The sequence below is a fragment of the Elaeis guineensis genome, chromosome 3, assembly GCF_000442705.2.
Source record: "Elaeis guineensis isolate ETL-2024a chromosome 3, EG11, whole genome shotgun sequence".
In the NCBI taxonomy this organism is placed as follows: Eukaryota; Viridiplantae; Streptophyta; class Magnoliopsida; order Arecales; family Arecaceae; genus Elaeis; species Elaeis guineensis.
In genome coordinates this window covers 111,288,650-111,316,064 of record NC_025995.2, presented here as the reverse complement: position 1 = coordinate 111,316,064, position 27,415 = coordinate 111,288,650, and the positions used below count along the sequence as shown (strand labels likewise).

Sequence of the window (27,415 nt, the reverse complement as noted above, 5' to 3'; positions counted from 1 at the left end):
AAGGGTAGATCTTGTGAGCAACAATCCTCTTAACCTAGACAAATCCCTGTAACCCATATAAGAGAAAATAAGTAATGTAACCCATATCAAAAGGGCTCGATCTGTCATATGAGGTGGACAAATCCCTGTTAACCCATATAAGAGAGGATGAGTAATGTAACCCATATCAAAAGGGATCGGCCTGTCATGTGAGGTATTGTCCGTTCTGATCCATTGATCTCACAATTTTGTCCTTTAAAAGATACTTTACATGGAAAGAATTTTTTCTTCCTTATAAGTTGAGTCCTCCTTGACTCACAACCAATGTGAGACTATTGGTGCCCTTCACATTATTCAAACCACAACAAAACTTATGGGTCGCACGGTTTTATCCTTTAAAAGGCATCTCATGTGGGAAAGATTTTTTCTTCCTTATAAGTACGAGTCCCCCTTAACTCACAACCGATGTAGAACTATGGATACCTCCATATTATTAGAACCACAACAGAGCCCTCAGTTAAAGAAAACTCTGATGTGTATAGTTCGAGGAGCTCCACAGTCGGTCGAGATAGATTTCAGTCTCACAGAGAATCGAGGCGGACCTCGATCTCTACCTGGAGCACCATGGTTGTAGATAAAAATTTGATCCATCACGTGAGGTATTATCTACTCTGGTCTATGGGCTTCATGGTTTTGTCCTTTAAAAGATGCCTCACGGGAGAAGAATTTTTTCTTCCTTATAAATGTGAGTCCTTTTTAATTCACAACCGATGTGGGACTATTGATGTCCTTCACATTGTTAGAACCACAGCAGAGTGACATGTGGAGCATGAAGCACGGTAGAATTTGAAAAGTCAATATACTGGTTCACTGAATATGAAGAGCTGACCGAAGGTGAAATAGTAAATGCAGCAATTGGATACATGCACAAAGATAACCATATAAAGCGACAGCAAGAGAATGAAACCGAGCCCCTTCAAGGGAGCAACAGGGCATTGACCTGCATATTTGAAACATCTATTCCCATATTAATGTCGAGTAGTCCATAGACAAAGAGGAAAAGTAAAAATCCATAGATCATCGGGCACATATATGCTGCTGGCATTACCAATATTCCATATAAATTGATGTACTATAGCGGCATACATACAAATCTTTTTTCAGATTATAGAGCAATATTGTGGTCCTGTGCATGAGTACCAAGATCCTTGAAATTTTAATTTGGCAAATATTTGGCCCACAGCAATTCAGAACGCAGCACCATGCGTGCAGCCGAATTACTCTTTACACAAAAACAGCCTGACAAAAAACAGCCGGTGCGAAGACCACCATGTGGTGTGGGTCCGCAGAGTAATTCCCATGATACTAAGTGAAGTATTCGGTGGTTAACATCGGTCCCCACAGAAAAGTCTGAAAATATTTTTCTAGCTGCCTCAGTACCGAGGAAGGAAGGAATATATGCAGGCATGCAGCTTAGCATGGTTGGAAAGGTCACAATTTCTCTCTCTTGCCCATGTTACCGAAGCCACCGCACGGCATTCTTCCCTTCTAAATCTCTGATTACAAACTGCATTACTTATTACTTAGCCGTACAGAATATCAGGAAATTAGCATTACGAAGCTATTTAATCTAACTTCCTCAGAACACGTCTTTCCTTTCGAGGAAGCAAAATGCCCCAGTTACACCTGCCACAAGATGACAACGCCGCATCCACGTGTCCAGGAATCCGCGATAGCCCACAAGTTGCGTACCTGCGTTCGGGTTGTATCTCCTGCACGAAGAACGATTCACCTTCTGTCGTGACGTCAACCGTTGGATCTTAAAAGAAGATTAATCCTTCTTTCTCGCGAAAGATACAACCCGAACCCCGCGTACGGCCTTGGCCATATCAGAAGTACCGACTCTTCGAGGATTAGTTGGTTCTTCACGTAGTTTCTTCTTTGGGTGCTTCTAATCATTAGCCTCATCGACATCTCTCTTTTAAAAAACCGACTCTCCCCGGGAAACTCTCAAGGCCGTCTATGGAAACCCAAACGAACCAAACCATAGCCCTTCCCATATTCCAACTCCCAGTCTTTAATTTTTAGCCTCACTCCTCTCCCTCTTTATTCTTTTTCGCTCGGTTCACGTTTCTCCTCTCGCTCACCACTCTATTCCTCTCTTTCCCTTGTTAGTTCTCTCCTCTTTTCTGGTCCCCAGAAATGGATGCGGCTCTCCGCGTGTGCTCCTCCCCCGTCGCTCCCCGCTGCTCCGCGAAGCCCTCGCCGTTGGATCCGTCCATATGTCAGCCCACGGCCGTCGGATTGCCCTGCTGGAAAAGGCCGGCGTGCGGGCCCCTGTTCACAAGGAGGCGGTGCGTGGCGGAGCGCAGCAAAGAGGACCCGCCGGTCCCCGCCCTCGCAGAAACAGAGGACGAGAAAACGCAGTCCGATGGTAATCTTGTTTTCTTTTCCTTTTTTTTTTTCAAGGATTGATCTTGTTTGATGATTGCTCTTCGCTTTATTTCAAATTTTTGATTCTTCATACGGTTTTCTTTCAAAGAAACGACTTTTTTACCAACGCAGAGATTCTTGATGGTTGAAGGGAGATTTTCTGGTAGCGACGTAAAATTTTCTTTAATTTCTTGCAAGAACTTTGATCCGATTTGTTTCCACGATATTCAAAGAAACACGAATCGGCCTAGAATTTCTAGATTTATTTAGTCAGACGCACGCAATCGTCCCGGGTGATCGTTCTTGGAACAATATGTGGACGAAATCCTTTCTTGAAATTATATGCAAGCTTTACGACAACCTTTCAAAGCCTTCTTGCACACAATGAAGTGGAGCATGTTTCAAAATCTATTGGCTGAATATCGTCCTGTAAGAAGGATCTAGAAGTGTCATGTAGGACAGATGTTGTGCAAATGTTCTTTTCACGGTTTGACATAACTATAACGTTGTCCTGCCCTCATGCTTTGCGTCCTTCCCCAACAAAAAGCCAAAAAAAAAAAAAAAAAGAGAACAGATGTTTGAGTTTTAGGTTGGTAATAATTTGACTCCTGTTGCTGCTGGAATAAGTCAAGGTCGGAGAGAGAATGACTGAGCCTCGCACAGGCATGCTCATGCTAGTGTTGGAGTGACCTACAAAATAAATCCAAATCGGAGACTGTGGCTTTGACGAGGACCCTCCGATGCTCAAATTAGACTCAGAGAACAATAAAGCAGCAACAAACTCTCTGAGAGGGGTTGATTGGCTTACCTAGTCCTCGAGGCTCCGGTGATTTATATAGAAGGCTGTCGAACAGTTGGTTGCACAGCTGTGAGATCGTACGATTCTGAAATTGCAGGGCCGTTAGACATACCATTGTGGATAAAATAATCCAGCCTTCAATCGCTCCCACGAGATTGGAGGAGTCAGTTACGCCTGAGTCAATCCACTCGGGGTGGACAGCTCGGCTTTACGTAACGATTGGTGGCTGGGCAATTTGAAGTAGCTCTCGATACCGTGCTGATCCGAGCGCTCATGGCAACCGTAGATCCGAGGCTCTCGCAGTGACTATCGTAATACTACCCCCTACTGCTGAGTCTGAAGGTCAGACGAAAGGAGTATCTCAAAAATACCTCGGATCAAGAGATGTATGCGCCTTCGAATTGACACCTGCCTGCAGCATTTAAAATGGATAACGTCAACTTAGCGCAATTGATGCGAACGGCTGTGAATGATGGGACCATTCAGGTAATAATTTTTTTTCTGGAGAATTTAATTATCCAGCGGTGGCTTTTCGTTTCTTTCCTCTTTAAATTTGCGCTTCAAGAGCATCGAAAGGAGATAGTAACCTTCATTTGTCTTGTTGGTCTATTACGATTTTTGGAGGCGAGATGGATCCCCAATGCGTGAAAAAGCTTAAATTGATATCGGCCTGTAGGAGGCCGGCCAGAGTTCTGTCCGTTGGCCCACCGGCTCTGGTGAGGGGTGACACCCAGGTTTTGGTCGTTGTATCGAAACCCAAAATGAAAAAGATGAGAATCCCACTCCGATCATCGAGCCTGCGATTCTTCTGCCGATGGTCACGGTGGCCACACTCGAAGAGACCTCATTAGAGAAACATTGATGGAGCAAGCACAAGGAGAGGATGCGAGCGCAACCATCCATTAGGAGCTTTGGTGGGGGAAAGACGAGCGGAGGGCACGATCGATCTTCTTGAAGGGATGCCGGAAGTAGGCACGGAGATTGATGAGTCTCGAGAGCCGATGATGGGTGCCCAATGTATCCCTATGCTATCCTTTATAAAGGTCCCTCGCAGTTGGCGTCTTCTGCTCCCTCAGTGATAGAGGATCTCCAAGTTATGGCAAAACTCCTGAGGGACTTTCTTCCTCCGTTTGAAGGGCAGTCTTTGGATGGACGAGGAGCGCAACAACAAATGTTGAGCGCCTTTAGATCTCTAATTCAGGTAAAAGATCTCCAAACACTCATTTTTCAATCTTCCGCCACCTGCAATGCTTTTGATACTTATTCATAAAATTTTGCACAGGTGGGACATTTCCTCTCTAATTTTGTTGGCTCCACCCCTGATGATCCATCCTTGAAACTTACGACGGCAAGGGAAGAAGTTGATTTACTAAAATATCAACTGGAGCAAATGGAAAACAAGAATGGCAAGCTGACGAAAGAGCTCGATTCTTCTGAAGAGGCCCTCTACGAAGCTCGAGAGATGATTGATCGTCGAGATGAGAAATTAAGGCAGACTAAAAAGTGGATTGAAGCTCTCGAGAGGCAGAGGTCTAGAGCCGAAAGGAGGGTCGAGGATCTTGAGAGACAGATAGAAAGTCTCGAGAGACAGAGGTTAGAGGTCGAGGGAGACTGCCACCGGATCCGTAATGATTTGGAGCAGCTGAGGAGGTCACTCGGGAAAAGAAGACGTCAAGATCTTTCCCTCCTCAAAATTCATTCTTGAAGGAGTCCTAGCGAGGGTCCAGCCAAGAGGGCCAGAACTTCAAAAAGGATGAGCCGCGGAGAAAGAATACCTCAGAGAGATGGGCGCTCTGCTTCTAAAGGGATCCAGGCATCTCCAAAACTATCTGTTGAAACTCGAGTGACTCTATCAGAAGTGGAGAATTTAAAAAAGAAGTTGGAGGAGAGGAAGATAAATCACAAACTCTTCTGGGGCAAATTTATAGAGCAAGGGCTTTTACTGAAAAATACTGAAAACAAAAAAGGTCGGTTGGCTAAGAATGGAGCCAAAATCATCATCCAAGCTTGCAAGACGGCGTTCTTCGCAGGCTTCGAGAAGTGTAGAACCATCGTCCGGATGCATTTTCCCTCAAACCCTATCGAGTCCCTGCAGACCGACTGTCTGAATGAGAGCTTGTTGGCTGTGGCAGCAGATAGTGTGGAGAGATTTGCAAGGGCATCCCACTTCCCTACCGAGATGAGTAACATTGACGCAGCCATTCAGACCAAGGGGGATGTCTGTGCTGAGGAAGATTGCTTCGTAGATAGCTGCTTTGGTGATGCTTCTAAGTAGTGATATACGTTTTTTTCTCCTTTTCTTTTTATAATCTAGACTTTCTAGTCTTGTAATAGAATTTTTATAACAATATATAAATGCATTTGATTTTGGTTCCATATATGGATGGATACAGATCATGCGCTGAGGAATACTGATCGAGTGTCAGTATATATTAGGTACCTAGTTATAACTTGAAATCATAAAACTTAATTAGCATTGTAATTTAAGTGAGTGCACGGGCCGAGCCATAATTCGAGCTGAAATTCGAGCTAGATTAGATTTAGTTCAAATCATAAAATGCAGTAAATTATAATTCAAATTTTGATCCAGGCCAGATGTCTCATACCTGTCGTACGGCTTTCGAGAAGATGGAAATTCCAATCGTTTCTGCATGGGGAGGTATTGGCGCACATCTCTGTGCATCCCTTCGAAAGTGGCATAAAGCATGATTTGCCTGCCACTGGCTTTAACTACTAAATCGGCGGCAGAATTTATATCCGCCAGTGGTTGCCACACGTTGTGCGTGTGTTTGCTTTTCGCCGATTCATGTCTCCTGCAATTAATGCGCTGATGGGAGACAACCCTTGGATGTTTCGCTGGTTCAAAAATTATTTAAAGCTCCAGACAAAAGTTTCAGATTGTTTTTCTCCTCTTTTGGCGTATGTGCTTCTTTCTTCCACCATCCTTTGTGCTTTAAGAGAAATGGCCTTCAGAGACTCTGCCTTCGCACCATTAGGATTTTGATCCAAGCTATCTGAGAGGGACATAGTAGCACTTCATGGACAGTACCAGATCCCTCCGGAGTTCCAGCTAGAAGTTTCGGGTCTGGACGATCAAGTCTGCTAACCACCTTTGGGACGGATGAGCTTTTATGAGGAGTATTTTCGAGCAGGATTGCGGCTTCCTTTCCACCCCTTCTTTATGGCATTTCTTCAGTTCTCCGAGACATCGCCATGCACGATTATGCCGAACTCTTAGCGGCACATCTATGGCTTCGTCGCAGTATGTCTTGGTTGGGATCGATCCCAGTGTTACATTCTTTCGCCTCTTTTTCAGCCGTAGATGGCATCCAGACTCGCATGGGTGGTGGTACGTGATGCCTCAAAAGAAGAAAGATGGCTTTCATTTATAGTTTTCGAGTGTGCCTTCTACTGTCCATAGTTGGAAACTATGGCTCATCATCGTTTCTCAGACATTAGGTGAAGATTGGGGCTTCATCGCCTGGGGCAAACCTCAAGAGTCCGTGCTAAAGGAACCTCCAACGAATGGTTGCTTGAAGTAGGATTTAGCAATTCTGCATGGCTTCAAGGTTCCAGATCTAAAGGAGATGTTGTCAGCCCATACATTATTTAACGTTGGCATCAGCCAAGCCGCTTCTCAAGGTATATGAAAGTCGGCTACTTATGACTTGAATTATTTTGATTTTCATTACTCCTATCCTGATAATCTGATTGTCTCGGTTGCAGAGGTGGTTGCTGGGACGAGCTTGAGTTCATTGAAAAAGAAGGCCCTACGAAAAAGGATAGCCGAGCCCACGGGTGGATGGAGTACTCGTGTCAGAGTTGGGAGTCCTATGCAGCCATCTTTGGAGTCAGAAGACTCTGGGCCTTCTCTTGCCGACGACTTTGAAATCGTGCGGGTGCATGGTGGCTTGCCTGTTGCTTTGGCTACTGTGGGCAATTGAGAGGACCCGACAGATTAAGATTTTGAGGAGGTAATTCTGAGTTTGCCTGCTCCAAGTTTGCCGGCTCAACCAGTATCTCCCATTGTTGGTCCCCCCTCAGATGAGGTGACAGTTGAGGCGGTCAGTGCATCAGGAGCCGCTCCGGCCACTCTGAGGCTCGAGGCTTCAACTTTGAGGGATCCCAGGTTGGCGAGTGAGTTACTCTCCGGGATGCTTCTTCCTGCTGATGCAAACGAGTCGCTAAATGTCCCTCGAAAAGAGATGAGAAAAGTAGCTGTGAACTATCTTATCCGGATATGTTCCCTCCTGCAATTTTATTCATTTTGTATATATGCCTAATGTTTATTCACAAGGGTCATTTTTTTTTTTATCAGCTCACCCATTATTTGAATGGATACATAGAGAGTTCCCATGAGCTCACGAAAGAAAAGAAGAAGTTCGAGCTCGAGGTCGGGATGCTTAAAGGTGCAAAGGAGAAGGTTGAAAGAGAAGCTGGAGAGGCCTCCATGAGAGCTCATACTGTCGATAGGAGAGTCGAGGATGCTGAGGCCGCATTAAGAGGAGCTGTCGACGAGAACTCTTGATTATTGGAGAGAATAAAAGAGCTCGAGGTCCAACTGGAGGTGGCAGAGAAGAAGGCAGCGGAGGCTGCTTCCAAGTCTGTTGAAGACTTTCGAACCTTCGAGGAGTATGAGGATGAGAAAGTCAAATATTTTGCTGATGCCTACGATGCTGGGAAGCAGTCAATCTGGGATAGGGTCACTGCTAAGCATCCGGAATTGGACTTGAACTTTTTAGATGAAATCTGGGATTCCACCACAGCGGATGTCTCTGTGATAGGTGCCCCAGCTCCAGGCGCTGTCTTATAGCCTTCTTGTTTTTCTTTTCTTTTGTAGAATGACTGTTCATGGTCATTGTAAAAATTTAAGAGGAATAAATAAAATGTCTTAATCATACCTTATCTTTTTCACTTGCGCATGTTGATCCGAGGTGATTATTTGTTAATGCCACTTTGTAACAATTAATTATAATACTGCTCTGAGATGAGTAGTCGAGCGATAACTTCATTTTGTTCTTTTAATGCGGGTGATTATAGGGAATGACGGCCCTAACTTTTCTGATAAGGTTATGCTTGGGAGAGAGCATAGGACATGTAGGAACATGCCACATTTCTATGTCTCGGTCTGCGAAGCGTCATCGGAATTTATTTTTGATAATGAGAAGGTATGTCATTAATTGCCTGATGGATAGCCATGCCCCTTTCAGTCGTTGATTGGCGATTGATGCAGACATTGGTGTTTATAAATAGAGGCTAATTGGACAGAAAAACTCAATCTTCCATCTTCTTTCTTCGCAGAAACTCCCCTCTTCTGCCATGATGGCATCGCCTCCGCACTCCCTTTTGCATCCCCCTTTGCCATGGGTGAATGCTAGGGTAAAGGAAAGATGGGCCTTTATAAGAGAAGCCTAGAGAAGGGTGAGAGCCAGGAGCGCAGGTCCGTCTTCCTCTCGTTGGACACCTTCCACCTTACGGTCCCTATCAAGGCCCAGGGTTCATCGTACCTCCCAGTTCGAGGAGATTCCTCTGGAGGTTCGGGCTCGCTGCATTTAGGAGTACCAGGATTCTGTGGAGTTTAGGAGGGACATCATTGATATTGCCACCAACAGATTCATTGATGGTTTCGAGAATTGTAAGCTCCGTCTGCTGCAGATAATATCGTATTTGGAGCTCCACTCTTTTCAACTCGGGAATAGCGACGAGGAGGCTTCCTCGTCAAATGAGGACTGAGCCTCCTCATCCTTGAGTTGGGCGAGGAGAGTGTTTGCCACCTGATCATTGCTGTCGCCTATGATGATGAGAGCTCTAGACTAGATTTGCCGGCTAGCGGAGATCTGCTCTTGGATCGGCATGATCTTCTGGACCGATATAATCTTCTGGACCGACATAATCTTTTAGACTGGCAGAATCTTTTCTTTGTGTGTAATATGGTGCTGAGAACGCCATGTAAAAGAAATCTTTTCTTCATTTTTTTTTGTAAAGTGGCACTTAAGGCATCTACCCTTTGTAACTATTTGAAATAATAAAAATTATCTTGCTTCCGTCATGCTTGTGTCTCGTATTTCTATTTATGTCTCTGATTTATCGTACAAAGGCTAGCTCCGACTTTCGGAGCCTAGGATTACTTTAGTCGCATGTGGTTTTGGACTTAAGAATTTAAGCTCGCTCCAATCTAGGAGTCTTGACTAGGTGGTGTCTCGAACCAACCAGCGAGTCATTTTGTGCTAGGGCTAATCAAGAATAATTGAAGAAAGCAAAGACCATTTTGCTTGAAAGGCAACTGGTGCTTTGTTTATTGCATGTAGCTACTCGTCTTCAGCTCGGATCATGAGAAGCGGTCTATGCCTTGCTCGTCTTATGAGTGGCAGACTCAGCTCATCTTGATCCGAGAAGCAGCATGTTCCTGCAGCATCTTGTGTCCTCTTCGATGGTGTTCTGAGGGTCTGGCTAGTTAGCCCTCACAAGAGGTAACGTGTGCCTGCGGCATCTTGTGCGTACGACATCTTGTGCTCTTATCGTCTTCACACGAGAGGCAGCGTGTGCCTGCGGCATCTTGTGCCTACAACATCTTGTGCCCTTGACTGTGTTCTGAGGGTCTGGCTAGTTAACCCTCATGAGAGGTAGCGTGTGCCTGCGGCATCTTGTGCCTATGGCATCTTGTGCCCTCCTCGACAGTCTTCTGAGGGTCTGGCTAGTTAGCTCTCACGAGAGGTAGCGTGTGCCTGCAGTATATTGTGCCTACGACATCTTGTGCTCTTCTTGTCTTTGCATGAGAGGCAGCGTGTGCCTGTGGTATGTTGTGCCTATGGCATCTTGTGCCCTCTTCGATGGTGTTCTGAGGGTCTGGCTAGTTAGCCCTCATGAGAGGCAGCATGTGCCTGCGGCATCTTGTGCCTACGGCATCTTGTGCTCTTCTCATCTTCGTATGAGAGATAGCGTGTGCTTGCGGCATCTCATGCCTACGGCATCTTGTACCCTCAACAGTGTTCTAAGGGTCTGACTAGTTAGCCCTTATGAGAGGCAGCGTGTGTCTACGGCATCTTGTGCTCTTCTCGTCTTCGCCCGAGAGGCAACGTGTGCCTGTGGCATCTTATGCCTATGGTATCTTGTACCCTTCTCGACGGTCTTCTGAGGGTCTGGCTAGTTAGTCCTCACAAGAGGCAGTGTGTGTCTGCGATATCTTGTGCTCTTCTCATCTTCGCGTGAGAGGCAGAGTGTGCCTGCGGCATCTCGTGCCTAGGGCATCTTGTGCCCTCCTCGATGGTGTTCTGAGGGTCTGGCTAGTTAGCCCTCATGAGAGGCAGCGTGTGCCTACGGTATCTTGTGTTCTTCTCGTCTTCATGTGAGAGACAGCGCGTGCTTGCTGCATCTTATGCCTACGGCGTCTTGTGCTCTCCTCAGCTGTGTTCTGACGGTCTGGCTAGTTAGCCCTCACGAGAGGCAGCATGTGCCTACGACATCTTGTGTTTACAGCATCTTGTGCTCTTCTCATCTTCGTACGAGAGGCAGCATGTGCCTGCGACATCTTGTGCTTACGGCATCTTGTGCCTAAGGCATCTTGTGTCCTCCTCAGCAGTCTTCTGAGGGTTTGGCTAGTTAGCCCTCATGAGAGGCAGTATGTGCTTGTGGCATCTTGTGTCTACGGCATCTTGTGTTCTTCTCGTCTTCGTGCGAGAGGCAGCGTGTGCTTGCGGCATCTCGTGTCTATGGCATCTTGTGCCTTCCTCGGTGGTGTTCTAAGGATCTGGTCAGTTAACCCTCTGGAGGTCTCTTAGGGTCTCCCTCCGCTTCTCGTGCGACTTGGGCTTTGTAGGGGTCTTGTAAGTTAGCCCCATCTCTGAGTCACGGAGGTTTTTTGAATTGTCCTCCATGAATTGACCATAGTCACAGCTAAGGAAACCTATGAAGTTAACTAGAGAGAGATTCCTCTGTGCTAATATTAAACCTAAAGACTCATTCGTATAAAAAGATATTACAACATCATTGATAGTACATATGGAGGTTAGTTGAATTTTATGGCTTGGAGATCAGCGTTCTGTCAAGCCGTTTGAGCCTATAGGTTTTAGGACATACCACTTCATCCACCTGATAAGGGCCTTCCTGGTTGGATGATAGCTTCTCCTGCTCAGTGGGCTGTGAAACCTCAGCCCACCGTAACACAAGATCGCGAGCTTGAAATTCCTTCAATTTAACTTGAAAATTATAATACTTGGCCACTCTCTGATGGTAGGCAGCCATTCTTATGGCGGTGCGCTCTCTGCTTTCTTCAATTAAGTCAAGCTTAGTCCGTAGCCATACTGAGTTGGTATCTTTATTATACTCCTCAACTCTAAGGGAAGAAAGTCCGAACTCTATAGAGATGACTACTTTTATCTCGAATGCTAAGTTAAAAGGGGTCTCGCCAGTTGGGAGCCTCTGGATGGTCCAGTAGGCCCACAACACATGGTAAAGCTTGTCAACCCATGACCCCTCAATTCGGTTGATCCTAGCCTTTAAGCCTTACAAGATGGTTCGGTTGGTCACTTTTATTTCTCCATTTGCCTGTGGGTGGCCAATCGAAGTAAAATGATGTTCTATCTAATATTCTCTGTAGGATTCATGGAGTTGAGTATCGCTGAATTGTCTGCCATTGTCTGTGATCAATACCCTAGAGAGACCGTAGCGGTAGATTATAGATTTTCAAATGAAATCGTTCACTTTGGCTTCTGTTTGTGGGCCAGAGGCTCGACTTTGACCCACTTTATAAAGTAGTCGATGGCCACCAAAAGGAATTTGCGCTGATCTGACGCAAGAGGAAAGGGACCAAAAATATCCATCTCCTATTGGGCAAACGATCAAGGGGTGCTGATAGGAGTCAAAGATGCCACCGGCTGATGCTGGATATTAAAAATCCTTTGGCAGCGATCACACTTTCTGACAAACTTGCCTGCATCTTGTTGTATGGTGGGCCAGTAGTATCCTTGACAGAGAATCTTGTAGGAGAGAGATTTACCCCCCAAATGGCTTTCACAGATGCCTTTATAGACCTCCCATAGTGCATAATCCACCTCAGATGGATGCAAATATTTCAATAATGGTAGAGAGAAGGATCGCCTGTACAGCTTGTCATCATAGAGGACGTAATGGGCCGCTTGCTTTCTTACTTTCTGAATTTCTCTGTGATCAGATGACAGCTCGTTCGACCTCAGATATTTGAGTAGAGGGTCGATCCAGTAGGGCTCTTCATCAATTTGTTGAATAGCGAGAGGCTCCTCAAGACTCGAGATTTTTAGTACCTCGAAGTAAGTTCCCTACTTCCAATTGGTGGGCAGCAAAGCCGCCAGCTTTGATAGCGCATCTGCCTTGGCGTTGTCCACTCTGAGAACCTGCTGAATGTCAAAGCTCAAAATGATCGATGTTAAGTCCTTTATCTTTTGAAGATTTTTTTTATGTTCTCCTCTCGAACTTCATAGCCACCCTTGATATGGCCAACCACCAACTGAGAGTCCTAAAAATCTTCAGATGCTGGGCCCCTGCTTTTCTTGCCATTCGATGGCCAGAAAGCAAGCTTCATACTCCGCCTCATTATTAGTGGTGGAAAAGTCAAAATGTAAGGCGTAGCCCACCACCTCTCTTTCAGGACTGGTAAGAATGAGTCCAGTCCCTACCTTCATCGCACTTGATGAACCACCAACGTGCAGTGTCTGGAGCTCCTTTGGGTCAGATCCGATGTCTACCTCTTTGCCTCTTGAGCTTTCGCCAGACCCTGGGTTCTCCCCTTGTTTCGAACTCTCTGCAACCTTCGAGTCCTCCCCATTTGGAATGGTGCATTCGAGGATGAAATTTGCCAGCACCTGGGTCTTGATGGCAGGCCGTAGATGGTACTGCATGTCTAGCTCGACGAGTTCTAAAGACCATTTTGCAATCCATCCCGAGGTATCTGGACGATGGAGAACAGCTTTAATTGACTGATCAGTAAGTAGCACCACCATATGAGCCTGAAAATAAGGTCGCAACTTTTTTGCCGTGAGGATCAGTGTAAAAATTAGCTTCTCAAATTTAGAATATCTGATTTCTGCATCATGAAAGATCTCGCTGGTGTAGTACACAAGTCTTTGCACTCATCCTTCTTCCTGAACCAGGACTGAGCCGACTACGATAAGGGAGATGGCGATATAGAGAAATAATCCCTCATCAAGCTAAGGCTTCAAGAGCAACGGTGGGGAGCTGAGGCACTGCTTTAATTCTTCAAATGCCTTCTGGCACTCGGTGGTCCACTGAAAGTCTTTTGGCTATCTAAGGATTTTAAAGAAGGGGAGACACTTTTCGGTTGACCTGGAGACAAAGCGATTGAGTGAGGCCATTTTATCAATGAGGCATTGTACCTCCCCTATGGTCCTTAGTGGCTCCATCTCAAGAATTGCCTTGATCTTCTCAGGATTCGCTTCGATGCCCCTCCGAGAGATCATGAATCTAAGGAATTTGTCGGCGGTGACTCCAAAAGCATACTTCATCGGATTCAGCTTTATCCAAAACTGACGGAGAGTATCAAAGATCTCCTGGAGGTCCGCAATATGATCCGGAGCAGTCCGACTCTTGATGAACATATCATCAACATATGCCTCCATATTGCGGTCGAGCTGATCCTTGAAGATTTTGTCCACTAACTGCTGATAGGTGGCCCCTGCATTTTTTAAGCCGAAGAGCATCATCCTGTAACAATAAAATCCACGGTCAGTGATACAGACTGTTTTCTTCTCATCTTCAGGTGCTATCCGGATTTGATTATAGCCGACGAAAGAGTCCATGAAGCTGAGGAGCTCATGTCCGGAGGTCGCATCCACTAATTGATCAATTCGAGGCAAAGAGTTGCTATTTTTGAGACAAGCTTTGTTGAGGTCGATGAAGTCGATGCAAATGTGCCACTTTTCGTTTGCCTTCTGACTAGCACAACATTAGCTAGTCAATCTAGATACATGATTTTCTTGATAAAACTGGCTTTGAGCAGCTTGTCTACCTTCTTGGCCTTTTGGTGTTCTGGGGCAAAACTCTGCTTCTTTTGCTTCACCGGACGACGGGTTGGGTCCACCCTCAGATGATGGGATATTACCTCCGAATCAATGTCAGGCATGTCTGCCGCCGACCAAGCGAAAAGATCCGTATTCTCCTGCAAAAGAGCTATTAGCCGGCTTTTAGTTACCTCATCCAAGCATGAGCCGATCTTTACAGTTCGGCCTGGGTTCTCCTTTTCCAGCGGGACATTTAGGAGGTCCTCGGTCGGTTGGGGACGTCCTTCAATCAGATCATCACGGGCGTCCAGTCCTATCGGAAGCTTAGGTTGGACCTCCACCTGGGCCGGTTGGCCCTTTGCTCGGAGCTTAGCGGCAAAGCATTCTCATGCCATGGCTTGGTTGCCTCGGATCTGCCCCACTCCATGCCTGGCCGAAAACTTCACCATCAAATGATAGCTTGACATGACAGCTTTTAGAATCCACAAGCTTTGACGATCAAGAATTGCATTATAGGCTGAAAGGAGCTTAACCACTAAGAAGTTAACTTGAATTGCCGTTCACCGGGGTTGAGTGCCCACGGTGAGAGGCAACTTGATCATTCCCTCTGGGACTACCAAGCTCCCGAAGAAATCCTGGATCGGGGTGTCGAATCTACTCAGTTGGTCAGGTGTGAACCTCATCTGGGTGAAGATAGAAAAGTACAAGATATCTACCGCACTTCCATTATCAATAAAAATATGGCATACATTAAAATTAGTGATATTCACTGTTATAACCACCGCATCATTGTGCGGGGACAAGAGACCTGCGTCGCGCTCGGTGAAGATGATAGCCTCCATCTCCTGCTCACCCTCAAGCCTCGGCTGCTTCATCTCTAGGGGCTTTGTCGATGTAGATGACCCCCAGTGATCATGTGAATCTCCCTATGGATGGGTCGCTCTTCTTCCACCTCCTATTCCCCCATCTGTCGTCTCGCCTGTTGCAATGGTGCCGGCTGTGGCTGAGGCAGAGGGAGTGGTTGTTGAGGCAAAAGAGGTGACTGTTGAACTCTTGGGGGTCGATGTTGAGGAGCCGCCCTCCAAACAAAATGATTCAGCCTTCTCTTCTGACGAGCCTCTCGATCTCGTCATGAAGCTGATGGCAGTCTTCAGTATTATGACCGTAGTTACAATGGTAAAAACAATACTTATTGAGGTCACGATGGTGCTCCGATTTCGTCTGTATCTGTTGAGGCTCAAGCAGCTCAGGCTGTATCTGCATCAACACCTCACTCCAAGGAACAGTCAAAGGTGTGTAGTTATTAATGCCTAGGAGGTGAGGGCTGTCTATCCCTTATAGGAGAACTTCGAGACTGATGGTTTTGGCTCCCATTTTTCTGCCTTTGGAATGGGGACCGAGAGCGCCGGTGGATTTTCTCTCTTCACTTTGGGGAGTGCTCCTTATTCGATCCTACCATAACAGAACTGGCAGGAGGATCATCAGCAAAGGCTTCCTCTGTGCGAGCATACTTCTCCGCATGGACAAGCATATCCGAAAAATCTCGGGGGTAGGTTTTGGTCGACGATTTTTTCAAGTCGTTCTTCAGTAGGCCACCCATCATCGCAGCCATCATGGTCAACTGGTCCAGGTCGCGGACCTCTAGGATCGCCGTATTGAATTTATTCATAAAAGCACGGATCGACTCTCCCTCCTTTTGCTTGATGGTGCGGAGGTAATCAAATCGCCTTTGTTGTCGCTGGCTGCTAACAAAATGGCCGATGAAGGATCGGCATAAGTCTTCAAAAAAATGGATGGAGGCCGGCTTCAAGCTTGAATACCACTGTCGGGCGGCCCCCTTAAGAGTTGGAGGGAATGTCCGACAGAAGATGGCATCAGATGCTCCATGGAGGAGCATTGCCGCTTTAAAGATCTCCAGATGATCGATGGGATCGGTGGTCCCGTTGTAGACCTCCGGCAGAGTCAGTTTAAATTATAGGGGGAGCGGCTCCTGCATGATCATCGGGATGAAGGGTGGCTTGCTGTCGAACCCCTCGTAAGGCAACGTCGAGGAATTATTGTTGAGAGTATTTTCTATCTTCTTGTCTAGTTGCTGGCCGAGCACCTGGAACCGTTTTTCAATGTCGAGATCTCGGACGGTGCAAGCTTCAAAATGCAGAGGAGAATGGCGACCAGAGGTTGAATCATATCCTGATCGCAGGCTAGGAGATGCCGTCTGGCCAGTTGGGCCCTAGGGTGGCTCTGATGAGTTGGCCTCCTCTTCGAACTTCGAGGAGGTGCCTGTGGCTCTGACTGAAATGATGGCTGCGAGACTGAGTTCTGTAGGGGCGCCACCACGGAAACTACAGGTTGCACCGTTGGGGAGGGTGCAGGGGCAGCCTGAGTAGGTTGCGGCACCATCTGAAGAGGCGCAAGAAAAGTTTGGACCTCCTAAATTACGGTCGTCAGATTTTGAGCTTGTTGGAAAAGCTAGTTGAACTGGTCAGTCGTAACTGGCGCTGGCTGGACCGGTTTGATCGGTGACGAAACCTCCGACGCCATTGGCTGCACTTGGTTATTGACTTAGCCTATCACCAGGCAGGAGGCGGCGGCATTGGAGAGTCGGAAAGATGTTCGTCTAGGAGCCATGATGCGAATGTGGCCTTTTCTCTATTTGTTGCTGCTGGAATCGATCGAGGTCGGAGAGAGAGCGACGAGCCTCATGCAGGGATGCTGGCACTAAAGTGACATGCAAAACAAGTCCAAATCGGAGGTTGTGGCTTCGGCGAGGATCCTCCGACGCTCAAGTTAGACTCAGAGAACAATGATGCAGCAACGAGCTCTCTGAGAGGGTTGATTGGCTTATCTAATCCTCAGGGCTCTGGTGGTTTATATAGAAGGCTGTCGAACAGCTGGTTGTACAGCTGTGAGATCGTGTAATCCCGAGATTGCAAGGCCGTTGGACATGCCATTGTGGGCGAGATAATCCAGCCATCAATCGCTCCTGTGAGATTAGGGGAGTCGGTTATGCCTGAGTCGATCCACTCGGGGTAGACAGCTCGACTCTGTGTAACGATTGGTGGCTTGGCAATTTGAAGTAGTTGTTGACACCGTGCCGATTTGAGCGCTCATGGCAACCGTCGATCCGAGGCTGTCGCGGTGACCACCGTAACAACTCCTTAAACATTTTTAATGATGCAGAAGTAGATCAGCTTCGTATTGCTAGATTGGATGCAAATGATCACCGCATGCAATTGCATAATATGTTGTCTTGGCATTCTTGCAGTGTGAGACTATGCCATGTAATGAATTCCAAAGAATATTTGTTCAAGTAAAAAAAAGGGAATTCTGAATAATATATCCAATTGGCCTTGGACGAAATCTTTATCTTAAGATCATATCTGTGACCTTCTCTTCTTGTCATGGTGATGTATGATATTTCTATGGGCATTCATGTTTTCTGTCCATATGACTGAATTTGATAAATGCTGATGCTCTAGATGCTAGATTATAATATTCCCCAAGAAATGCTTCAGCAATGCGATGCATATTACAACTTTCCTTGATCTTACTGTGTGCTCTCATTTCTTTATACTACTATAATTTGAGATTTTTCACAAGTGGATCTTTCTAATGTAATTGTTAGCATAGCAGCCATGCTGACTTTCTGACAGAATGTTCCTGTCTGATGCTTGGAGATAAGTTTTCTGATCAGAAGTTCCTCAAATTGACATGAAGGTGACACAGAAGTCTCAGTTTCTAGCACTGCTGTTATTGATAATAGAGAGGAAGAGGAAGAAGCTGAAGACACCAAAGAAGAGGAGCAACTGGAAACTAGATTAACATATAATATTGTTTTTGTCACTGCTGAAGCCGCACCTTACTCAAAGACGGGAGGACTAGGAGATGTCTGTGGTTCCTTACCTATTTCTCTTGCATCTCGTGGTCATCGTGTGATGGTAGTGTCTCCAAGATATTTAAATGGGGATTCGGATAAAAATTTTGCTAAGGCAGTTGATGTTGGAAGACGCATTAAAATCCCATGCTTTGGTGGAGAGCAGGAAGTCGCATTTTTTCACGAATATAGGGCTGGCGTTGATTGGGTATTCACTTTACCTTGTAGATCATTTTCTTTAATGAACTTGCTATCTGCCATGGTAACTATTTTGTAGTGCATGTGGATTGAGTGGATTCTTTTGTATGTTTATGTTGATATCTATGCTGGCATATCTAATTTGAATAACATTATCACTTCCTAATAGCAATTTTCATTTTCCAGTGGTTTTTCTGGTAATCATTTTTAAGAGACTTTTCTGGGATCAATTCATGGGCATACGAGATTGTCTTCACTGTTTTATGTTTGTGGGTGTTCACTGCTGTGCATATGGGTGTGCGTTAGCAAGTATGTGTGCTTTCAGGTTTAATATGAATATCATCACATTGCACTAGTAATTTTCAGCTTCAGGCAGCCTTCTTTGCAACCGGTTTTGGTTTTTTAATCAGTTTTTTTTATAAGCAGAACAGTTAAGCCTAATTCTTTCATTTAATAGTTTGTTACCATTAGTCTTGATAGTTCTAATGTGCATAGTACATCATTAATGGTATTATGATGTATAATTAGGTAAATGCTGCTTTGATATGTCATATCACTCTCTCTCCCCCCCCCCTCCCTCCCTCTCCTTTCTCTCTATATCTCTCTGTGTGTGTGTATGTCTGTGTATAGTTTCTCCGTTCTCCTCTCTTTCTTTTCCTATATATATATATATGCATTTATGCTTTTATCATTTTTGGGCGTTTTAAATTTTTTTATATATTTATGCACAATAGTTCTCGAGAAATCATTGTATTCTTTCATATTGGACAGTAACCTCAGCTTCATTATAAGTGCTGATCAATCATCTACTACTGGAAATTTTTCTTGTTTATCTTTTGTGACTAGGTGTTTGTTGATCATTTTTGTTATCATAGAGCTGGAAACCCGTATGGTGACAGATATGGAGCTTTTGGTGACAATCAGGTCAGTATAACTTATCCAATAGATTACAATCAAACAGTGAAAAACAGGCTTTTCTTCATGTCAATGAACAAGTTCCATTTTGCAGTTTAGGTATACATTGCTTTGCTACGCAGCATGTGAGGCTCCATTAGTACTTACATTGGGAGGTTACATGTATGGCCAGAATTGCTTATTCCTTGTCAATGATTGGCATGCAAGCCTTGTTCCGGTGTATGCTGTCATCCTCTGCACTCCTACGTTTGGTCTATCTAATCCATCTGTCTTGGTTATTTTTATTTGTACATGCCAATGACACATGCTTCATAATTAGATCACTGTTTGTTGGCACATCTGAGGTTTTAAATTATATAATAATAGCTTGAGGTCGTTCAAAATATTCTCATTTGTTCAGTTGATTTTTGGAGGCATTGATTTGGTCTGGAGTTGGAACTGTATACCCTAGCAGATGTTAAAGCCAAAGATAGCCACATGGGCTCACTTATTCTTATCCTCAGATCCTCTACTTAGTGCAGATTATTTATAGGAGATTTGTGTGAGTGGTCTTCCAATCAATCTGCTGACTGTGCTCACTTTATTCACCACTGAAACCCAACAAGCAAGTGTTTGTAGTGAAACATGATATTCTGCTAGAGAAATGTCCCAACCATATGTGCAATTGCAAGAACTCATATCCCCAGGAATGAGACACGTAGAGGCTTAGTTGCTACTATTATATATGCAAAGATCCAATGGATGCCCAACCTAATGGGCTCTCAACTGTTCATGTTTAAGGACATTTTGCATTATGATTCTTTGCAAAATGCACCACTTTTCTCACTCTCTTTCCCCTTTTTATTAGTGCATTTATTATCTTTTGTGAATTAAAAAAATAATCTTGATATCTCAAATCCATCTTGCTCGTGTGCATTTGTAAAAGTTCATTGCTAGTATATATAAAGTCTGTACTTACTTACAAACTCATGCAAGGAATGAAAAATAAATCATGGTCAGCATAGTAATGATGTGTAATTGTGTATATTTTGATATATGCTGACATTGATGACTAGTAGACACCTCACTACCTCAACAAGATCAGTTGTGGGCAAGCAGAGGTCGGGTTTGTACTCGAGCAAAGATGGAGATGACTTTGAAAAATGATGTGTGAGAGACTGTTTCTTCAAGTGTTGTGTTTCTTGATTGATTAACTAAAGTTCATGATTTGGTTACTGTTACATTGCTTACCCTATTCAAGTTTCAAGGAATGATTGTGATCTATAATATATACAACTCTAAGATTGAGTAGGTAGATACAAAATTCTGGCACCAATGATTATAAATCAGATCATTTATGATTGAGAAACTAGATAACTGGGGATCCATTAGGTGTAAAAGACTTTCAACTTTCCTCTACAAGAAAGTAATTAAATTATCTTTGCTGATGCATCAAGTTGTCGGAACTTCTTATATACCTAGAATGACCAAATTACCTAGAAATGTGCAGTAAACCTTCTAGAGAGCTGGAAATATCAACTAAAAGAGAGCTTATATGATGAGCTGTTTAAAACAAATGCTGATCTATACATCATTTTTTTTAAAATTGACATTATGAATGGACATGCTTGTGCTTTTGTTTGGTATAATGCTGTCAGTCTGCCATCTCTTTGTAGATAATATTTACTGTGTTATTTAAAATAACTAGCTTCACCTGTTAACAAAAATTGGTTGAATTTGTTTTTTCTTACTATATGAATTTTTTTATTTAGCCTTCTAGGGGCAAAATACCGTCCGCATGGTGTTTATAAAGATGCAAGGAGCATTCTTGTCATACATAACTTGGCACATCAGGTATACTTTGTCTGCATTTTTTATGACATGCATCCATTTTTGCTGTTATTTGTCTCAAAATCTCAATCTTAATTCTATTTATACTTTATTCCTTTAAGGGGGTGGAAGCAGCAACCACATATCAGAACCTGGGATTGCCTCCTGAGTGGTATGGAGCTCTAGAGTGGGTGTTTCCCCCATGGGCAAGGACACATGCACTCGACAAGGGTGAGGCTGTCAATATTCTGAAGGGTGCAATTGTGACAGCTGATCGGATAGTGACAGTTAGTCAGGTCATTTGCTGCATATTCTGTTTAGCAGCTTTTAGGTTTTTCCCCTGACATTTTTTAAGGGAGCAAAAGGAGTACAAGAAGTAGTGAAACTAAAACATTCTTTTGCATGTTATTGAATTGAATTCATTGACAGGGTTACTCTTGGGAGATTACAACTGTTGAAGGTGGGCATGGTCTCAATGAGCTTCTTAGTAGTCGAAAGAGTGTACTGAATGGTAATATCATTTGTTAGAACTTCTGGGCTGTGCTCCAGTAAGCCTTCTGACTAATGATGAAGATCTAAACAACTTGAAATTTTTGTTGCTTACAGGAATCACAAATGGTATTGATGTTGATGACTGGGACCCTGCTTCAGACAAATATATCCCATTTCATTACTCAATCGATGATCTCTCTGGAAAGGTGTTTATTGAATGTTTAACATATGGAATCCACAATTTTCATTAAAACCAGTCTTCACTGCTTTCTTTTCTCCTTGTATTACTTGCCTCAAGATTTATATCTCACAAGTCAAGTGATTCCTAGGCAGGCTCCATGCAAAGCAGCATTACAGAAGGAATTAGGACTTGCCATTAGGCCTGACTGCCCACTGGTTTGAAATTGATCTCAGCTAATCGTCAATCCTTTAATCAGGGTTTGTTTTTTTTCATTCTAATTTGGATGGCATTGATAGGTTGGATTCATTGGAAGATTGGACTACCAAAAGGGCACTGATCTAATTAGGTTAGCCCTGCCTGAGCTTCTGCAAGACGACATCCAGTTCGTAAGTTGATTCTTTCTTTTATCTTGTGTTTGAATAAATCTCAAGTAGGTAGCATCATACGTCATACACTGAAAGCAGCATTGCTCCCAAGCTTGTAAGATAATGTTTAAAGATCCGCTTTTTACTGATTTTTTTTTTGCCTTGCTATAAATTTCTGATCATTCAGTATTGACTACTGATCGACAGAATGAAGTAACATGATTGTTACAATTGGAACAACCAGATAACCTCATTCACTCATCATATAGAAGTAAAAGTAGCCGAAAAGTGTTGCAACACCTTCTTAGCAGGAGGAGAGCACATAAACTATAAAACTACAATCCACTCAAAATCTATATTTTTCATTCATGATGGCTTTATTATACAGATTTCATTCTATATGGCAATACTCAGATTCTGCCACTTGAAAAACTATGTTTAAATTTAGTTTCTAAAACTATTAAGTAATTAATAATTGTTTAGTCTTCAGATTTCTATATTCTTGTAAGTGGAAACTCAATGCAATTCACTATAGAGCATTGACTGCAGGCTCACAATCACTCATGAGTGTGGTCCTTGCAATGGAAAATGAGATCATGTGAGATTAATTATGATCATTGAGGCGTAGTTATGGTGATCAATGTCCAAATCCAGCATTCTACTGCATGAGGAGCATGGATATGTATCTCTGCAAACCCCAGAGATGGATGTAACTATCCTGTCATACTGATGGACCATGGAGATATCAGGAATTGTTTAATGGTATACATGGTAAACAGAAACTTAGTGTGGATCACTAATAGTGTAGAAAAGGTGGTGTACCTGTAAATTATACACATACTGCCTTATTTATTGCTTGAGCTGGTTTCCCTTACATATGTATCCAAATATGTTCGAACATGGTACATTCAACAATACAAATATGATGTTCTAGCGGGGGATATTGTACAATACCATTCTATGCTGCCAGTGCATATTTGATGTCAACAAATCTTGTTGCTTAGATATTGTTTGTTTGGTTGAATCGACATTATAGAAAAATGGATTGGATACCCAGCCCCTAGAAGAGAGCCCGGTTATTGTAAAATGATAAATATAATATTTTCCTATTATTTTGAAAATGATGTTTTTTATTCTAATTTTTAGGCGTGATGTCTAAGGCAAAAATAGAAGAGAGAAATTTCTAGCATCTGAGAGAGTCCAGTCCTTTGTATTCTTCCCTGCTCGATCATATACCTGTTTTTTCAAAAAAAAAGAGGCACAGGACATGCAAAGAAAAAAAAGATAGGAATACAGTGGGTCAAATATATTGTTTTTTCCTACTTGTGGATCCCAACACAAGGCTTCAGGATCAGAGGCCAGCTTCATGCTGCTAGCCTTAAATCCTTGCCCACTATATTATATGATGATTCCAGCTCAATGAGATTGTGCTAGGTCTAAGTAGCCAATCCTTTGTGATTCTTCGAACTTCCTCTCATAAATCCATTCCCAACTGCTGTGCACATATACCTACGTTATGTGTCAAGTGTAATACTCCCATGAATGAATGTTTAAATCTGAAATAGTCACACATGATCCTTTGCTGTGATTAAATGGAATGGTAGTCACAAATTTTTATTTTCCTTGAATAAAATTTCTTGATGATCTTGATCAGCAAATAAGATGATGAATGGCCCATCATGCTTTGCCTTTGCATATCTGTATCATTTGGTGTTGCTTCGTTGATCTGTGTTCTCTTGGGAAGAGTGGACTTCGTGAAGTGGGAAAAGCTTGCAGTATCTCCCTTAAGGGTCTTCATTTTTGTGTAGAAGAATAGAATGAATATTTTTACAAGCTAGACTTGAGGGCACCTGAGACTTCAGTGACATACAAGAACCCTCATCAACTACATTTTTTTTTTCCAGATCTTTCCCAGTTGGTGCTGTCTAGCTTCTTTTCCCCTTTTGGATGGTGGGCAGCCATTCTGGTATTTTATTGACAAAGAGAATGTGCTGCCTGATATCTAGTAGAGGAAGGATCTTTTTTCCTGTTAAAACTTGCAGGCAACATGTCTATCTGCATGTTATTTATACCTGAAGGAATGATTTTCTTACAGTGTAATTTTATGATTTAAACATTGTAAATCAAAGTGTGACTAAAGGTATCTGCTTTTAGTTGATTGTAATTGCTAAACTGTTATTATGCGTGGCATCTCTTTTGTTTTTAACCATGCAAATCTGTTTCAGATTATGCTTGGATCAGGGGACCCAGATACTGAAGATTGGATGAGATCTGCAGAGTCTACCTACAGAGAAAAGTTCCGTGGATGGGTTGGATTTAATGTCCCTATTTCCCACCGGATCACTGCAGGGTATAAAGATCTTTCAACCTGGGGTCCAAGATGTATCTAGAGGTTTGTAGCTTATATAACATTTAACATGTACAGGTGCGACATATTCTTGATGCCCTCCAGATTCGAGCCATGTGGTCTTAATCAGTTGTATGCAATGAGATATGGAACCGTACCAGTCGTCCACTGCACTGGTGGCCTCAGAGTGAGATCTTAGCAGTAAATTCCTGTGGCTTAATCTTTAATGAAGATGTATCAGTCTTACTTTTGCTTTTGTTATATATGCAACAGGATACGGTGGAGAATTTCCACCCATTTGCTAAAGAAGATAGTGGTCAGGGGACGGGGTATGTACTTTCTTCATCTACTTTGGTTGATTCACTTTATTTCATTTTATGAGTTATCAAGATGCAAATGGATAGATTAATTTGTTTGCTTCTCTACAAAGTTTTATGAGAAGTTCACTGGGATCGCTAATTGCAGTATATTCATGAAGGTTTATTGGATACTTTGACAGGTGGACTTTTTTTCCATTATCAAAAGACAGTATGTTGGGGGTAAGTTTAATTGTTCATTATTCACCAAAGATCTTTTTAAAATTCAGGAGACTGGCACCAGTTCTCATTTCATCATAGAATTTGAATAGAAGTTCAGTGATAGATGTTAACCATAGTCTGCAGATTAAAAACATCATGGGGTTTGTGTCATACATAATAATTATTACTATCATCATCCCTCTGAAATGAAACTAGATGGTTTCTTCACCATCTTTCTCAAGAAAAAGGGTTGTCAGTATTTAGAAAAAAGATACTTTATTGGTAGACGTGCTAGAGTAGTAACACAATTAATCAAACCACTCTACCTATAAATGGGTGTGGGGAATTTCTCTAGTACCGCAGCAATAATGGCCAAAATAATTCGAGTTAAAATATCAACTAAATGCTTGGAGAATTTCTATTTGAAATATCAATATAAAGGAACTCATCAAGCACAGAATGAAGCTATTGCCACTTGACTGGCCTTACAACTTGAATATAATGCATCTTACATACATAATCTGCCTACCATGCAAATCAAGGGGCCTATATCAGTCATAATTGGATGTTTTGTGCACAATAATGCTTTACCAAGTTGTCTGGTGATCGGTTGAGCACCTGGGCAATAGCCTGTGGCCCTGAGCTATGGATCGATTTTCTCGCCTGAGGTTGCCTAGGCAGTTTGACAGCTATGAGGTTATGGTTATGGGGAAGGAGAAGATATGCGATTGGTCGTTACTCTTTGGAACCAACTAGATGAAGGTCCTCATGGAACAGGGTAAGCCTGCATCCATGCTTCCAGATTCCTTGATAGGTATCTTTTGCGCTCTACCTTTCAGTGTCATCATCATAGTTAATGGACTGTCAAACTTCATTAATTTCCCTATGAAGTGGACTATAGAGTAAGCCAGCACATGGTTCCAACACCCATCCAGATACATAGCATGGTGTTTATTTTCACAGTGACTTGTCCTTTACATTTGAACTGCAGTTGAGAATTTAGCAAACTTAAAACAAGACAAGAGAAAAATAAACTTTAGTCGCTTTCTTGGAATTCTTTAAATCCTTCCACTGGGTGGCATCTGCTTAGAAGCATGCTAGTAGAGAAGTCCAGGGAACTTCATCGTATTTCAGCCATTTAAAGAATTTCTTGTCTAGGAATTCACCTTTTGCACCACTGCATCAGTCTGGAATGGATGGTATCTACTTGTAGCGGCAGATGATGCACGCATTTTTGTGGGAGAAAATAGATGATACATGCTTGAATGGTAGGATTATATATGTTGTGGTGATTACTGGCAGGCACTGAGGTTTGCAATTCAGACTTTTAGAGAGCACAGGTCTTCATGGGAGGGGCTGATGAAGCGTGGAATGTCGAGAGACTTCACATGGGACAGTGCTGCTGCCCAGTATGAGCAGATCTTTGAATGGGCTTTTATGGACCCTCCTTATGTTGGATAAACAAGCTCCGTTTCTTCCTGCTGTCTATACCGGTTATGTTCGGTGGCTCCTCATCAACCAACCTGTTTTATTCATTTAGTGTTTTTTAATATTTTCTAATTCAATAGTTATGACCAGAAGGTGATATTAGAAGTTTAGGAAGGTTTCTTCTTAAAAGGGTCATTCCTTATTCTTAATAACTTTGCACTGATAATTTATTTTTCTATTGGTTTAAGAGATAATCATCTTCAGTTGGGACCTGCACAAATTAACTTCATAATTTGATCAAGGACATGCTGCTGCAACGGTTCAGTAGGTTTCCAGTGGGGGCGTATCCTGATGATCGAGTTAAATAATATTTTATTCTGAACGGTTTGTAGTGGATTCGGATGGATTGCGTTGGTTTGAACTTCAATATTGATCCAATATTGATTTTAAGTTCAATATTGATCCACTTAATTTTATTTATTTTTTTTTATCAATTTAATGCAAAAAATATCTAAATCTTTAGAATGAAGTCTAAATGAAGTATTGAAGTCTAAATGACGCCTTTCCAAAATGACAGTTTATGAAATATTAAATCGGTTGGATTCGGTTTCATATAGATTAAAAATGTAGAAACCGAATATGATCGTAAATAATCGATTTTTTACAAACTCCAATCTGATTCTATCCGATTTATACCTTTCAACCGATAGAAACTGATGTTTATTGGATTGGATTGAATGGATTTCTTCCGGTTTCGATTACTTGCTCAGCTCTTATCCAAAGCATATTGTTGATTTTCTGTTAGCTATCGCAAATGAACTTTTTCTAAGACAGTTTTGCTTTCACAAGAGAAAAAGGCGTTTCTTTTAGGGGTTGAAGGGGTCAGTTTAGATTTATACTAGAATTTCAAGCTTGTGGGACCGGTTATTAGAATTGCAGGATATTTGGCAGTCGGTCTCATCGAGTTACACCCAACCCTAGTGCAAAATGACCTAAAATGTAGTAAAAAAAAAAAAAAAAAGAGAAGACCTGCATAACCTTCGACATTGGAACTTGCACTTGACCAAACTTGCCAAATGAGTGAAT

General features: G+C 43.0%; 2 protein-coding genes across 11 annotated transcripts; both read left to right on the top strand.

Moving 5' to 3' along the window:
• Positions 1–1,981: 1,981 nt before the first annotated feature.
• LOC105040918 (soluble starch synthase 1, chloroplastic/amyloplastic) lies at positions 1,982–26,785 on the top strand. Of its 7 annotated transcripts, none has more exons than XM_010917671.4 (15): positions 1,982–2,413; positions 17,920–18,284; positions 19,121–19,198; positions 19,284–19,408; positions 20,941–21,022; positions 21,121–21,294; positions 21,428–21,509; positions 21,605–21,696; positions 21,824–21,886; positions 21,968–22,057; positions 24,262–24,386; positions 24,462–24,570; positions 24,657–24,712; positions 24,883–24,922; positions 26,060–26,177. In XM_010917671.4, the coding sequence occupies exons 1-15, from the start codon at positions 2,182–2,184 to the stop codon at positions 26,153–26,155; spliced, it is 1,809 nt and encodes a 602-aa protein (XP_010915973.1). In that variant the 5' UTR covers positions 1,982–2,181; the 3' UTR covers positions 26,156–26,177. The 7 variants fall into 7 exon arrangements, with proteins under 7 accessions (XP_010915973.1, XP_073110516.1, XP_010915972.1 ...); XM_010917670.4 differs by lacking the exon at positions 26,060–26,177 and adding an exon at positions 26,204–26,785 and having other exon boundaries at positions 1,983–2,413; XM_073254419.1 differs by lacking the exon at positions 26,060–26,177 and adding an exon at positions 26,204–26,785 and having other exon boundaries at positions 2,245–2,413; positions 17,885–18,284; positions 19,150–19,198.
• Positions 2,420–17,821, top strand: LOC140856595 (uncharacterized). 4 transcript variants are annotated; one of them, XR_012139980.1, is made up of 4 exons: positions 2,420–4,412; positions 4,494–6,853; positions 6,938–7,185; positions 7,530–17,821. XR_012139980.1 is itself a non-coding variant. In XM_073254420.1 (2 exons), the coding sequence occupies exons 1-2, from the start codon at positions 4,227–4,229 to the stop codon at positions 4,914–4,916; spliced, it is 609 nt and encodes a 202-aa protein (XP_073110521.1). In that variant the 5' UTR covers positions 2,420–4,226; the 3' UTR covers positions 4,917–6,931. The 4 variants fall into 4 exon arrangements, 1 of the variants encoding a protein (XP_073110521.1); XR_012139979.1 differs by having other exon boundaries at positions 6,938–7,425; XR_012139978.1 differs by having other exon boundaries at positions 6,938–17,821.
• Positions 26,786–27,415: the final 630 nt, after the last annotated feature.

Coding starts and splice junctions, on each gene's coding strand:
- LOC105040918 (XM_010917670.4), top strand. CDS start 2,182: ATGGATGCGGCTCTCCGCGTGTGCTCCTCCCCCGTCGCTCCCCGCTGC. Junction 2,414..17,919: donor CGAGAAAACGCAGTCCGATG/GTAATCTTGTTT, acceptor ATTGACATGAAG/GTGACACAGAAGTCTCAGTT. Junction 21,887..21,967: donor TTAGGCCTGACTGCCCACTG/GTTTGAAATTGA, acceptor TGGCATTGATAG/GTTGGATTCATTGGAAGATT.
- LOC140856595 (XM_073254420.1), top strand. CDS start 4,227: ATGTATCCCTATGCTATCCTTTATAAAGGTCCCTCGCAGTTGGCGTCT. Junction 4,413..4,493: donor CCTTTAGATCTCTAATTCAG/GTAAAAGATCTC, acceptor AATTTTGCACAG/GTGGGACATTTCCTCTCTAA.